Below are 12,860 nucleotides of genomic sequence, written 5' to 3'. Positions count from 1 at the left end.
TGCAGCCCCAAATTTCATGGTGCATTAGGCAGCACCAGCCCCATCCCTCAGCTGTTTTCCCCCCTTCCCCTCAGGGGGCAGGGCTGTCCCTAAGGGGGTGTGGGTCCCTGGACAACTCCCTCTGCCCTGCCTCTTACCCTTTTAGTGACACAACCCTCCCCCACACTCACTGGCAGCAGTGGGAAGTAGAGCAACCTGGCCCCAGCCTGCTCTACTCGGCCAGCTCCCAGCACTGCGCTCCGCTTCCCGCTGCCTGTGAGTGTGGGGAAAGGATCACCTCCTGTGCTCACCGGCAACAGTAGGAAGTGGAGAGACATGGTCCTAGTCCCAGCCATGTTGCTCGGGTTGGGGAAAGAACCGGCGGTGGGAAGTTGAGCGCAGTGGCTGGGAGCTGGCGGAGTAGAGTGGGCTCTGGCTGGGCTTCTTCGCTTCCCACTGCTGCCAGTGAGTGGGGGGATCCTTTCCCCTAAGCGACATGGCTGGGGTTGGGGCACAGGAAGTGGAGCAGGCTGTTCCCGGCCCATCGCTAATCCCCCATGCCACGCTGGGCCTGTGTGGCCCCCAAAGCTCCTGCCTCCCAGACCCAAGGGGGGCTGCACAGGGCACCCAAATGGCTTGGGATGGCCCTGGTTGTGTGACATTCAAATACTTAATAAAATGACAGTCCCTGCTTTGAGTTGGGAAGGTTTATTTTTTAACCTCTCTTCCCCCTCCCCCCCCCAACCTCATCCACAAAAAATTCAGAAAGGGTTGTAGTGAATGTTTAGTTTAATCCAGTACTTTCCCCATAGACTCTGCTCATTCTAAGAGTTCAGTACTTCTGGCTTGTAGGTCCTATATGCTTCTGAGCTTCTATTAGTCTGGAAGAATTCACTGGCACACATCTCACCTGAGTACATCCCATGGAATCCCCACCATCATTCTCAAGAGCCAGGCACAGTCAACTGCTACTCTTGAAAACTGGGTGATAAGAAATACTTCAAGTAGGTATATAAGAATTGTAGGAGACATGATGTCTTCTTCAGACTAGTGACTAGCCTCCCTAGCACAGAAAGCTCAAGGCACTGCTGCAGAAGTGAATTTTGGGTTATAATTAGGAACTTGTTAAACTTTCCATCCCCCTTACTCAAAACTTCTTCCCTCCCTTAGGTGCGACTTACTGTTTTTCCTGCAAAGACCGTAGCACTTCATACAGGAGTGCCTTGGTGGATCATCTTGGTGGCTATTCTTGCTGGAATACTGATGCTCGCACTGTTGGTGTTTTTACTATGGAAGGTAAGTTATTTTACAGATCACTCTTATCTTTCCAGGTACAGGTCAACATATGAAATAAGATAGAAAACTAGTTAAGCAACTCTCCAAAAATGCATTTTCAAAATATTGCTATAGGGACATAGTTTGCTTAATCATTAAAGAAGTTTCATTTCATGCTATTAGTAAAAACCTTACTGAAGATTAATTTAAAAAAAATCAAGGTTTTTTTATTTCTCATCTTGGAAAATAACCAGTGAAGTTGTATTTTTGCTTTGTAGTAAAAATTTAATAGTATCTTCAGTTTCTGCAACATTTGGGCTGAAGAAACATGCATGGAAATGTTTGTTTAAAACAAATGTTTATGGAACATTTTCTATTTGTTAGATATTGTACACAAACTTTTATAAATCCTAATCTGGGGCAAATTTTGGTGATACAACAACATTATTTTACAATATAAAAAGTTATTTAACTTGATTGGTATGCGGATTAGATCCGGTTGGGGTTTACAGTTCAAACCACTTCAAATTGGCCTGCTCATTGAAACTGTCAAAATGCATGCATCACAAATTAGTACTATCTATCTACAGTACTTGGAACAGTAAAGCTTCTTGTTCTGATAAAACATTTGGATACATTCTTGTGGCTTGAGAATATTATGAAACATAATAGATACCTATTAATACCCCAAACAGAATGCATTGTTCCTTTATGTACAATGTGCTGAGAAGTTAATAATGCAGACATTACTGAAAAATGTTGATTGTAGATGCTGCATTATCTTAAAAACTTACTTTCTCCCTTTAAGTTAATACGAGATTAAAGCATGGTTTATAAAGTCAAAAACATAAGCATTTGGCCTTCACCTTATTCTTTCATTCTTGGTGGTTTGGTTCTTAGGCTCAGTGGCCCAGTTGTACATCACCTAAGAATTCCTTATAGAGCCACCCTTGTCAGGGGAAACCAGTAGTGAGGCAGGAATCATTTTAAATGGAAGGAGTACAATCCTTTTATTCCTGATTCCCACCCACACTCCAAAATTCCTAGCTAGACCTTGTTGCTAAGGAAGCAAATTCCTGGATTAGGAAAATCCCTTCAGTCCTTGGTACCATCTGGTGCTCTGATACTTCTGCTATGTTTTCCGAAGAGACCCTGAGGAACTTCACTTGAAAATAGCTTCTCTGAACAGCTGCTGCTGTTTGCTGACCATAAAAAGTGCTCTTGTTCAGAGTTTCTAAGATGCCCTTAAATTCCCTTTTGATTGTCCTGTTATGTTTTCTTCTAGTAGGTACATCAGCCTCTGTTGTAAAGTAACAGCACATAACTGCACCAAAAAATTACTTCTGATTAAATTTTTAATAACTCACTTGAGGTGCTACTTTTTGACTGCTAAGGATTGATTATGCACACGTGTGTCATTTGTATTAAGCAGTTCTTTCAATATAAAAGATCTATCATCCATGTATCTTATACTAAAAGGAGAATTAACTACTAGAGAAAAGTCAAAGCTTCTTAAGATAATAGAATATAATATGGCTACCTCACCACAAGGGCAAAATGATTTACTTAATTTTTTTATGTAAAAGCAACAAGAACTTTCGCCATTGTGGGAAGTTCAGTAGAGTCCTGAAGAAAAAGTGACCATATCAAAGCAAACGACATACAAATGACCCTTTTGGGTGAAAGTACAATAAATGTCCACTTGTCTTTTGGGACCTAGTGTGACCCATTTGTGTTTCTACCATTTGAGCATTGTACGGGTGTCTTAAAATGTAGGTATTCCTTCTCTTACCTTGTGTATTCTTTATTTGGAGCCAATCCATAAGCTCTTGGTTCTCAAATGTCCTGGTGTTCTGTAGTACTAGTGTTAGTAGTTAATACTTAATCTGTATTTTTGCAATACTGTCTTAGATATTTTAAAATGCTTGCTAAACAATTGGTTAAGATTTGTGACTGTGCATGCTATCGACATAAAGGTGCCCTAGGATGCTGACAGATCAGTCAAACTACAACCTGGTGTAATAAATTGTCTCTCCCCTAGAGGAGGTGGTGGTTTTTTTTTTTTTGGTTCTGCATAGAGGGACGTGTTTTGAAATACCTTTTTCCACCCTCACCTATGTTCACAGTTGATGCTCTTGTGAAAGGGATGGTAAGAATTACTGTCCATTCCATTTGATTGTCTTGTGAATTGGCTTTAAAATGGTTTAATAGGCTGTCACTTTTTTCCTTAACATACCAATCCATAAAATTGACTAAATACCTTGCTTCCTTGTAGTGTGGTTTCTTCAAGAGAAATAAGAAAAATCATTATGATGCCACATATCACAAGGCTGAGATCCATACTCAGCCATCTGATAAAGAGAGGCTTACTTCTGATGCATAGTATTGATCTACTTCTGTAATTGGTAATTGATCAATATTTTTTAATTTCTAGCTGTGGGACATGCTAGGGTTGTGGTGGCTAACAATGGGAAGCTTGCTGCTGGGTTTCAAAATATCAATATTTGCTTGCTTACTCTGTTTATAATCACCTTTTTCAGTGCATGACAAGAGATACAGGCTCTTACACATGACTTTAAATGCTTTTTGTGTGTGTGTTTCAACAAAAAATCCTAACCTCTACAGTGGAGTTCTACCCACTGAAATAACTTTATTGAGCATTTGTATACTAAGTATTTTAAAGTTTGAAGCTTTACACATGGTAGCTACACAGAATAAAGTTTTAAGATGTAAAATAAAGTTTTTGGTTTTGTGTTAGCGTTTCCTGATATTTTACATAAATTGCTTTATTAACCTCTTATGCATGCTAAAAGTCTTTGTGCTGCTCATAATGAAAAGGCATTTCCTTATAATTATTTTTAAATTGCTGTGGAAACTGATAAAGGTTTAATGGGTTTTTGGTTACTACTTAAGACATTCTAAAATATACTCTGATGTGATCTGAACACATTTTTTTCTCCTGAAAACTGCCAGATGTTTTATGCTTTTTGTAAATTTTGCTCAGCATAGGAAATCATAAGTGTGTATGTATGTATAGATATATCTATCTCTTATCTGATGATGCTTTGGGATCTAACTAAAATCTGTCACTGTGCACACAGTGAAAGAGTAGATAATAGAGATGAGCTTGAATCAAACCTCTGAACAGCGCCAGACTTTGGAATACTGGTCTCAACCTTTTCTCCTACCATTTATCATCTTTAAAGTGACTATTTTTTTCAGTACTATATAATTAAAGAGCAATATTTCTTATGCATTTGCAGTAGACCACTGAATAAGTATTCTGCACAGAAAGCTCTTGTAGTAAACTCTCTACTCTTTGTCTGCATCTCTCTTCATTTCTAAGGCCCTGATCCTGCAAAGCCATTCTCATGTGCTTAACTTTGACTGCACTGGGACTGTTCACTGTGCAAAGTTAAGTGTCTGCATATATAACTGTGGAAGACCAGGGCCTCAGTAGTGAACTGTTCATCACAGCTTTTCTTCAATCAGTTCTTAATGGAGAACATCTCTCACTCTGACCCTGCAATCTTGAACTTTTTACTACTAAAAATAGATCTCCCTTAGAGACTTGGAATACCCTGGTCAACTAATCAAATGCAATGCATCCCTTGACTCCTCAGTTTGAGTCTACAGATGAACGAACATCAAATTGTACCCTATAATCAGTTAAGCCAATATTTGATTAAAATAAACAAGACTCAGTTGATAAAAAGATATTTGTAGTTAAACAACTATATTCATAATGTTGTTTGGTAAGTCTTAGGAGCTCAAAAGCTGAGACCCTAATCTAATGCCTAGTGAAGTTAGTGGGAATTTTTCACTTGACTTCACTGGGAACTGGATTATTTCCAGATTCAGGAAGGTACTGTAAGCACACACTTAACTTTTAAGAATGTATTTAAATGCTCTCTCGACTAGGAATTATCACCATTTCAGATTAACTGCACCTGCATTCCTGAGGTCACTCACTTAAAGGTTCTGAGCTCCCAGCCATCATCTCTTGTGAGCAGCTCTTCCCTTTCCCTCCTGACCACCCATAACAAGGTTTCTCAGTTCCCTCTCTACACTGATATTCTTAGCAAGACTGCCTAGACAGGCTAGCGATTGCACTTCGCTTTCTCTCCAAAGGCTATGAACTGTCCGCAGTTCGGTAGCCCACAGCTCTTCCTAAGCAAACACATTAAGTTGAAAGCATTACAGAGAAGACATTAAAAATAATGAAAAGCTTAGAGGTCACTCCTAGGTCAGGTCCTGTGGGTTTTGAAGGACTGACACACAACTGCGTTTTCCATGTTTACTAATTCAGAAGAACCTACGCTGGATAGTTCAGCTGTTTTATGCATTTTGGGCTTGGTATTTCATCTCCAGGAACAAGTAATCAGCAGAAAATATCCCATTCTTCTGCACATAACTTTAAAAGGCTGAGTTTGTATAACCAACGGTTGGGGAATTTGCATTAACCTCTCCCCCTAGGTATTCCCCAGAAAATTCACTTCACACTTCTTGTACCACACACAAATGGATTTCTGGGACATTTTCCATATAGTCCTTTGAGCTCCCAGGCCTCACATCACATCTCCTTCCTGACCCACAACAATACACAAACTTTGCATTTAATACAACTACCTCCAAAAGATACTTACTTAATTCAATAAGAAAGTATTTTTCAAGGAATTGCCATATTTATCACAGGGATGCTTTCTTGAACCGAGGTTTTAATCTTGCAATGCAAAGGCCTAGTCTACAGATACAAATTAGCTGTGTTGCTCAAGTCTGTGAGACTGCCCTGTGTGAAGTAACTGCCAGTGTAGCTGCAGCTAGGACAATGGAAAAATTCTTCCATCTAATTACCTACTGCCGCCGAGAGAGATGGATGAACTACAATGGAAAAACAAAACCTTCTGTCGATGCAGGAAGTGACTGCTGCAGTGCGATGGTGGCACACCAGCACTATAACAGACATACCCACACGAGTAATCCTATAGAAGTCAACAGGAATTAATGCACAATGCTGCAAGACTGTGCATCTAAAATTAGCCTTACAAAATCAATGGAAGGAATTTGTTTTACACTCTTGAATTGTTGGATTGTGCAGTTTGCTTTCACCTGCTGCTGATAGTTGTAATTTATAGACTTTGGCACAGTTTCACATCTGTAGACACTTTTTGGTGTGTGTTTTTTTTTAAACTTTTCAGTTACCTTGCCTCTCGCTTCTTTCTTGAGGGAAGCCATTTCTTTTGTACTAATGCAAGCAAAGAGTTTTTGATCTTTATACTTACAGTACTTTGATTGTAATTTTAATCCTAAACTGTTCCCTTTCCCAGTGTGGATTCTTCCAGCGCTCCAGGTACGATGACAGTGTCCCCCGATACCATGCTGTAAGAATTCGGAAAGAGGAGCGACAGATCAAAGATGGGAAACATAAAGAGAATCTTGAGAAAAAACAATGGATTACAAAATGGAATGAAAATGAAAGTTACTCATAGGGAAAAATTTCCCCCCTCAACTCCAAATTCAGATTTTAATATTTCTTTAATGGAATACTGATGGACTCAGACCTACATACAATATGGACCTATATTTTTGAATGTAGATTTTTTACTTATATTGAAGCTTTTGTTTTGCACATCTAAATTTAAGATTGCTTGACTGATTTTATCTGCATTATTTAAACGTCCAGATAGAGACAAGCAGCAAAATTGGTGCATTGAACTGAGCATTCTATGAAATAAATATGCACATTATAAACTAATGTCACAAAAGGGTCCTTTTCTGCATTCCTGAAGTCAATGGATTTGCAAGGAATGCAGGATCTGGTCCCAAATATATCCTCCAAACTTCTATCACAATATGCAATCTATTATAAACACACTGTAGCCTTGACACACTTTATTCAAATAGAATTTGGGGAATCTGTGAATGTGCTATTCTTGTCATAAGACTCTGCAGCTATGAGGGCTTAACCTAAAGTGTCTTAAATTAAATGTGCAATAGGTCATGTTGCTATGTTTCTCACACCAAATATACAGTTTTTTTTTAAAAAAAACTTGAAGATTAGTTGTATGTTTTTGTATATATTTTATTTCTTGTATTTATTTTTTTATCAGCAGCCATTTGTCTTTGACCAGTTAGGCCAAAGACTTTAAGTGAACTTTAAAATTGGTATGGATGTTCTTAAATAGGATATGAAAGTCCAGTTAGACGTGAAGCTTTCACTGCATTTAAAGAGTGCCAGTGCTTTTTTTAAAATGTAAAATTTCAATCACTGACACATCCTTGAAATATAAACATTCGTGCCAGTAGTTTGTGGGGGCATTTTTTCTTATTTCTGTTTAAGCAGCAGGATTTAGTAAAGATGTGGACAAATTGGTGAGAGTCCAGAGGAGAGCAACAAAAAATGATAAAATGTTTAGAAAACCTGACTTATGAGCAACAGGTATATATAAACAAAAACTGGGCATGTATTTAGTTTTGAGAAAAGAAGACTGAGTGGGGAAGGGGGAACCTAATAAGTGGTCAAATGTTAAAAGCTGTTGTAAAGAGAACAATGATTAATTATTCTTTGTCCTCTGAAGGCAGGACAAAGAACAATGGGCTTAATCACAGCAAGGAAGATTGAGGTTAGATATTAGGAAAAAAAACCACACACTTTCTAATTATAAGGATAGTTAAGCTCTGGAATAAGCTTCCATGTGAGGCTATGGAATCCCCTCAGTGGGGGATTTTAAGAACACCTGTAAGGCAGGGTCTAGGTTTTGCTTGGTCTGGGCTTGCTTTGAAGCCCCTTGCAGCCCTTCATTTCTATGACTAATTATGTTCCTGTAACATAATGTGGGTGTTAATTGATATTTCAATTTTATTTTGTACATCCAAAATGTAGGTTTTTCTATCTAATTTTTATACTTAATACAAAAAGTGAAAGGTGCTTCTGGAAACAATTTTCCAGCTCCGTATGGATTTCATGTTTAGAGAAAGGTGTGTCTACTACTGAAAATGTTATATAGCACTTGAAAGAAAACAAGCTCCTATCTATCCTTAAGGAGAGATCTGCGCTGATCCCTTTTGCGACTACTGAGTGATGTCCTAAATATATCTAAATGTTAATTGTAAGAATAGTGCCACAATGTTGTGCTGCTCAGTAACCTAACTGTTGTAACATAAGAGCTATTTAAAGAGTTTATTGGGTCTTTTAATCTACATTCTAAAATGTTGGTACTATTTAAATAAGAATTAAGATTTCTTATTCCATATAAAAAATGCTAATTAACTGTGTGCATAACTGCTTTGCATAGGGATGAGAATTATGCAAAAGCTTGTAAAAGTATTTTCTTTACAAGCTGCTGGCTTTACCTTCCCCTGAAGTCCATTGTTCTAATGCAGACTGCTGAGGTGACTGAAGCAAGCAAGACTGGTCACCAATTGTGTAGGTGGGTTTTGTTTTGTACTATTCATTTCTTTCATTCAGTCAGGCTTTTTGAGCTTTATTTCTTTTAAAAAGGTTATTTTAGAAGCTAGATTCTTGTGCTTCAAGGTTAACAGGTCCCATGTATAATTTCCTCCCCTCCCCCAATCTCATACTTCCAAAATTACATTGTGACCCCTGTTTTGCAATGTGTGTACACATAGCTGTTTACTGCATAATGTCAGTCTGTCTCCCTAATCAGAGCTACAGCAGTGTTTAAAATTCCAGCTCCTCTTCCCAGTGGCTCAAAAACTCAAGAAACCGAACTCATCAGTTGCTAAGAAATGGGAATTTTGAGACTGACAGCCCTTGTTAAAACATATGGTTACGTATGGGGCACCCTCTTATTATAAAGAGCAAAATAATAGATGTCTTGGAAGTGTAAAATTTAGGACTACTGAAAATATCATCTCATGTCCTGTCACTGGTATGCTATCCTCTCATATACGCAACTAGTAATGCTAAATCATTCCAGGATTAGAAATTACCTGTGGATATTTGTATAAAAAAAGTGTTATTTTTTTAAATTAAAATACACATTGTCCTGTAAGAAATATACTAGTAATATAAAGGCAAATTTCTTTTATCAGAAAGAATTTGTTAAACATAAAAAACATTAGCAACTGAGTTTCTGTAAGTGGTGCTTAGATTTCACAGCTCACCAATGTGTTATAACTAAAGCCAGCTTGCTCTATATGTAATTTTCAGCACGAATTAAAGTGAGAAATAGAAACTATACATGATGAACTATTTAATTTGTTACTAGTCTACTTAAAAACCACTGGGTTTATATAAAAGGGGAAGGATTTACATGCTACATTTAGGTGTTAATGCCAAATCCTACTGGCCTCACCCCCTGCAAGTAGTCTGATACAGAAGCCTTGTATACATGAGACACTGACTTTCTACAGCCCAGTGGCACATGGGCTGTCCTCTTGTCACCACCGTTTGCAGAGGTGGATAGCTTGCCCCTTTGCAGGGCTGCTGCTGCTTCCAGCAGAGCTGTCAACGGCAGTTTGCTTTGCTAACTACGATTTTTTAGGGTAGTAACTGAGCACATTTTAATATCTCCTCCTCCTTCCCCATGTAACCTATGCAGAGGGGAGGTAAGTCAATTTATTTGCCAATTCTGTAGCACAGAATTCCTCTAATTTAAAGTGTTTACACAGATCATGAATTCCTATCCTTGCAAGAGACTACAGCTGGACTTTCTATAGGAACCCTTGCAATAGAAACAATAGATTTCACTTTTTCTGTCTCTCCTTAGAAATCCAGTACTAGGGCTTTACCATAAGATAGCTACAGGCACGTGCATACAATTTCAAATTCCTTTATATGAATAAAGGCTCCAAAGATAAACCATTATAGCACAGCAGTTATAATGCACCCTAGCTGGACTAATATCACTGTTCTATTCTTTAAAAGAAAATATCTGAAGGGTCTGCACCCAGAAGTACATATATCCATAAAACCTTACAAAATAAATACAGGGATAGAGATTGGGACTTTTAGAGATCATCTGCTTTCACATAGGCTCACCCTGGGTATTATACTGACAATTAAAACAAAACATTTAGTTGTACTACATCAGGGGTGGGCAAACTTTTTGGCCTGAGGGCTGCATTCTGGTTCCAAAATTGTACGGAGGACTGGTTAGGGGACACATGGCCCAGCTCCTGCCCCCTAGCCAACCCAGTGACCCCCACCACCTCATCCAACCTCCTCTCTCCTTCCTGACTGCCCCCTCCCCCCCAGAACCCCAGCCCCCATTCAACCCCCCCTTCCTCCAGCCCCTTACAGTGCTGCCTGGAGCACCTGCGCCGCCTCGAGCAGGCAGCTGCTCTGCCCAGCCACAGCACAGAGCACCAGGTCAGGCCCCGGCTCTGCAGCCCTGCTGCCCAGAGTATTGTGGGTTGAGTGGGAACAGCAGGGCAGGAGCTCAGGGGCCAGGCAGGAGGGTCCCAGGGTCTGTAGTTTGCCCACCTCTGTTTACTACATAATCAGTTATTTCAGCATCCTCATTACTGAGCACATAGAACTTCAAGAAAGAACAAAACAACAACAACTTACAATAGCTACTATAGGCACTAGGCTCACAAAGACATTTGGCCTCCACTCTGCAATTCCTCTTTCAGGTGTTTTACCAGTCAATCCTCATTGCCTTCTGTAAAACTACAGGAAATTGTATTGAGATCCACTCCCCAGGTTGAGCCTGGCTTACGCCGGCAGCTCTATTTCCTGGATTTGACAGGTGCTCAAACTGACAGTTTTGTCCCCCTGACAGCACTCACTACTGAGTGGCCAGCCACTTCCAGCTTCTAACTAAGGGAGAAATGTAGATACATGCAGGAATGTCTGCGCTTAATGAAGCCTTTGCCAGTACCAAAACAGCTATTGAGCAACGTTAATTTCCTGCCCTTCCTATAGTGTGCTGAAACAGCAACTACTACTTTGCAGTCATTTAAGGCCAGGGGTAGTCAATAGGCAGACCAAATCCAGACTGCTAGATGCTTTTGAACAGATCCCACCAACTTTTTTTTTTCCTTTTAATTATGTTCTCTGGAGTCTGGATCTTGACAAAAAAATAATTGAATACTCCTGCCCAAGGCTCTGTACAGCCATTTTACCTGGGAACGTTGATATATCAACTCAAGAACAAGTAGAAACAGCAGCTGTGATTAAAGCAATAAGAGTTTTTGGCTGAACACTATGAAATAAGAGAAAGAAAAGGGGGGTACACCAGCATCAGGTAAATTGGTAATGAGATGACAAACTGGATGGCAGAGCACAGAAGTAGCAGTCTAGATCCAAGGCAGCTTTCACAGGCTCTTCAAAAGGCAAGTGGTGTCTTCCCTCTTTGCAACCAGCTGCCCCTGGCACAGCCCGGTCTTGGGGCTAAGTTGGAAAGGGGTTTTGAAATATACTCCATCTCTCTCTACACTGATGCAACTCCAATGCAGAAAGTCCAATAGTGGACTTTAAGCATTTCTTGAAGAGAGTCCAAGGATGAGGACTCCATGTTGGTTCCCAGGAGGGTCCTCTGCAAGACAGGACAGAAAAAAAAAAAAGGCAAAAGAGCCAGGTGGGAGTGGAAAAGAGAGAAAAAGGCTAAGAGTCATCCTTGAACACAGTCTCCACCTCTTCTGCTGAGGAAGGAAACCTTTCTGATCCAAGCCTTAACAGGACAAGGGAGGGGGAGTGGAGGGGGAGTTGAATAGGAAAGGTTTTTGCCACTACCACATTGGTTACAACATGCAAGAATATGGCATCATCCACTATTAAAATACAGCCTGATAAGCAGGTATTAGATGACAAATGGTGCCAAGGACCACCACTGTTAGCCAGAGACAACATTCGCCTGCACCTTCCTTTCGAACAGATAATCGGATAAGTGAGACTAACCTGACAAGGGAAAGCGGGTACAGACTCACTCCTCTCTCTTACTTAAGAAGATTCTTTGATTTTCCTGCAGGAGACGAGCATCAGTTTGACACCAAATCCAGTTGGCGGTGGGAGTGTGGGGGCAGACTGTACTTGACATTGGCCTCTCCACACTTACTGCCAGAGGTTCCGAGGGTTGGCTGACATGCCAGGTTGCCTGCTCCACCTTTGAGTCCAGCTGGAGGGAACCATTTCTCAATCTTGTCAACATACTGGAGGATCACAAGAGAATCATCCTTGGCAGGGACATGACCACCCTGGAGATGCAGGATCAGATTGGGAAAGAGGTGCCAGGCTCCCACAGGGAGATTGTCAACTATCACTCCTTGATGGACACCTGCCATGACCAACCAGCAGATGATATGGGCTCCTTCACCATTGTTAGTGGCATGACCAGCTCTAGTAGTTGGATAACATATCCTGATCCAAGATCCTGTGGGTGCACTTCAACACCTAGGTTCCTTCCTAGGGTTAAGGTCCCAAACCCTGGTTAGGGCTGGGGCCAGTACATGGCTCCAGGCTAGGGTTTAGGGCCAGAAGGCAGCTTTAGGTTAGGGCTGGGGCCCCAGGAAAGGGTTAGGGTTGGTGATGGTAGGTGGCTCCTAGAACCAGGTTAGGATTTGGGGTGGAAAGCAACTCTATCCTAGGATTAGAATTTAGATTCACAGGGGACTGTGGGCTGAGGACGGTCAGGTTCCTC

At 40.4% G+C, this 12,860-nt stretch overlaps 1 protein-coding gene and 1 long non-coding RNA gene across 4 annotated transcripts in view; one reads left to right on the top strand and one right to left on the bottom strand.

The window, feature by feature from the left end:
• ITGA6 (integrin subunit alpha 6) overlaps window positions 1-6,743 on the top strand; it is a 61,570-nt gene extending 54,827 nt beyond the window's left edge. For 2 of the 3 annotated variants that reach the window (XM_050968985.1, XM_050968983.1), the window contains 2 exons: window positions 1,150-1,275; window positions 6,582-6,743. In XM_050968985.1, coding sequence (XP_050824942.1) covers window positions 1,150-1,275; window positions 6,582-6,743 — 288 coding nt within the window. Of the gene's footprint in view, window positions 1-1,149; window positions 1,276-3,529; window positions 3,660-6,581 lie in introns of all 3 variants that reach the window. The other variant, XM_050968982.1, reaches the window with a different exon arrangement.
• Window positions 1-12,860, bottom strand: part of LOC127058820 (uncharacterized) — a 33,672-nt gene that overhangs the window by 9,991 nt on the left and 10,821 nt on the right. The window contains exon 2 of the long non-coding RNA XR_007776466.1: window positions 6,537-6,633. This is a non-coding gene — a long non-coding RNA (uncharacterized LOC127058820). The remainder of the gene's footprint in view (window positions 1-6,536; window positions 6,634-12,860) is intronic.

Source organism: Gopherus flavomarginatus, chromosome 10, assembly GCF_025201925.1.
Source record: "Gopherus flavomarginatus isolate rGopFla2 chromosome 10, rGopFla2.mat.asm, whole genome shotgun sequence".
In the NCBI taxonomy this organism is placed as follows: Eukaryota; Metazoa; Chordata; order Testudines; family Testudinidae; genus Gopherus; species Gopherus flavomarginatus.
Note: the sequence above shows the minus strand (reverse complement) of the source record. Positions and strands in the feature narration are given on the sequence as shown.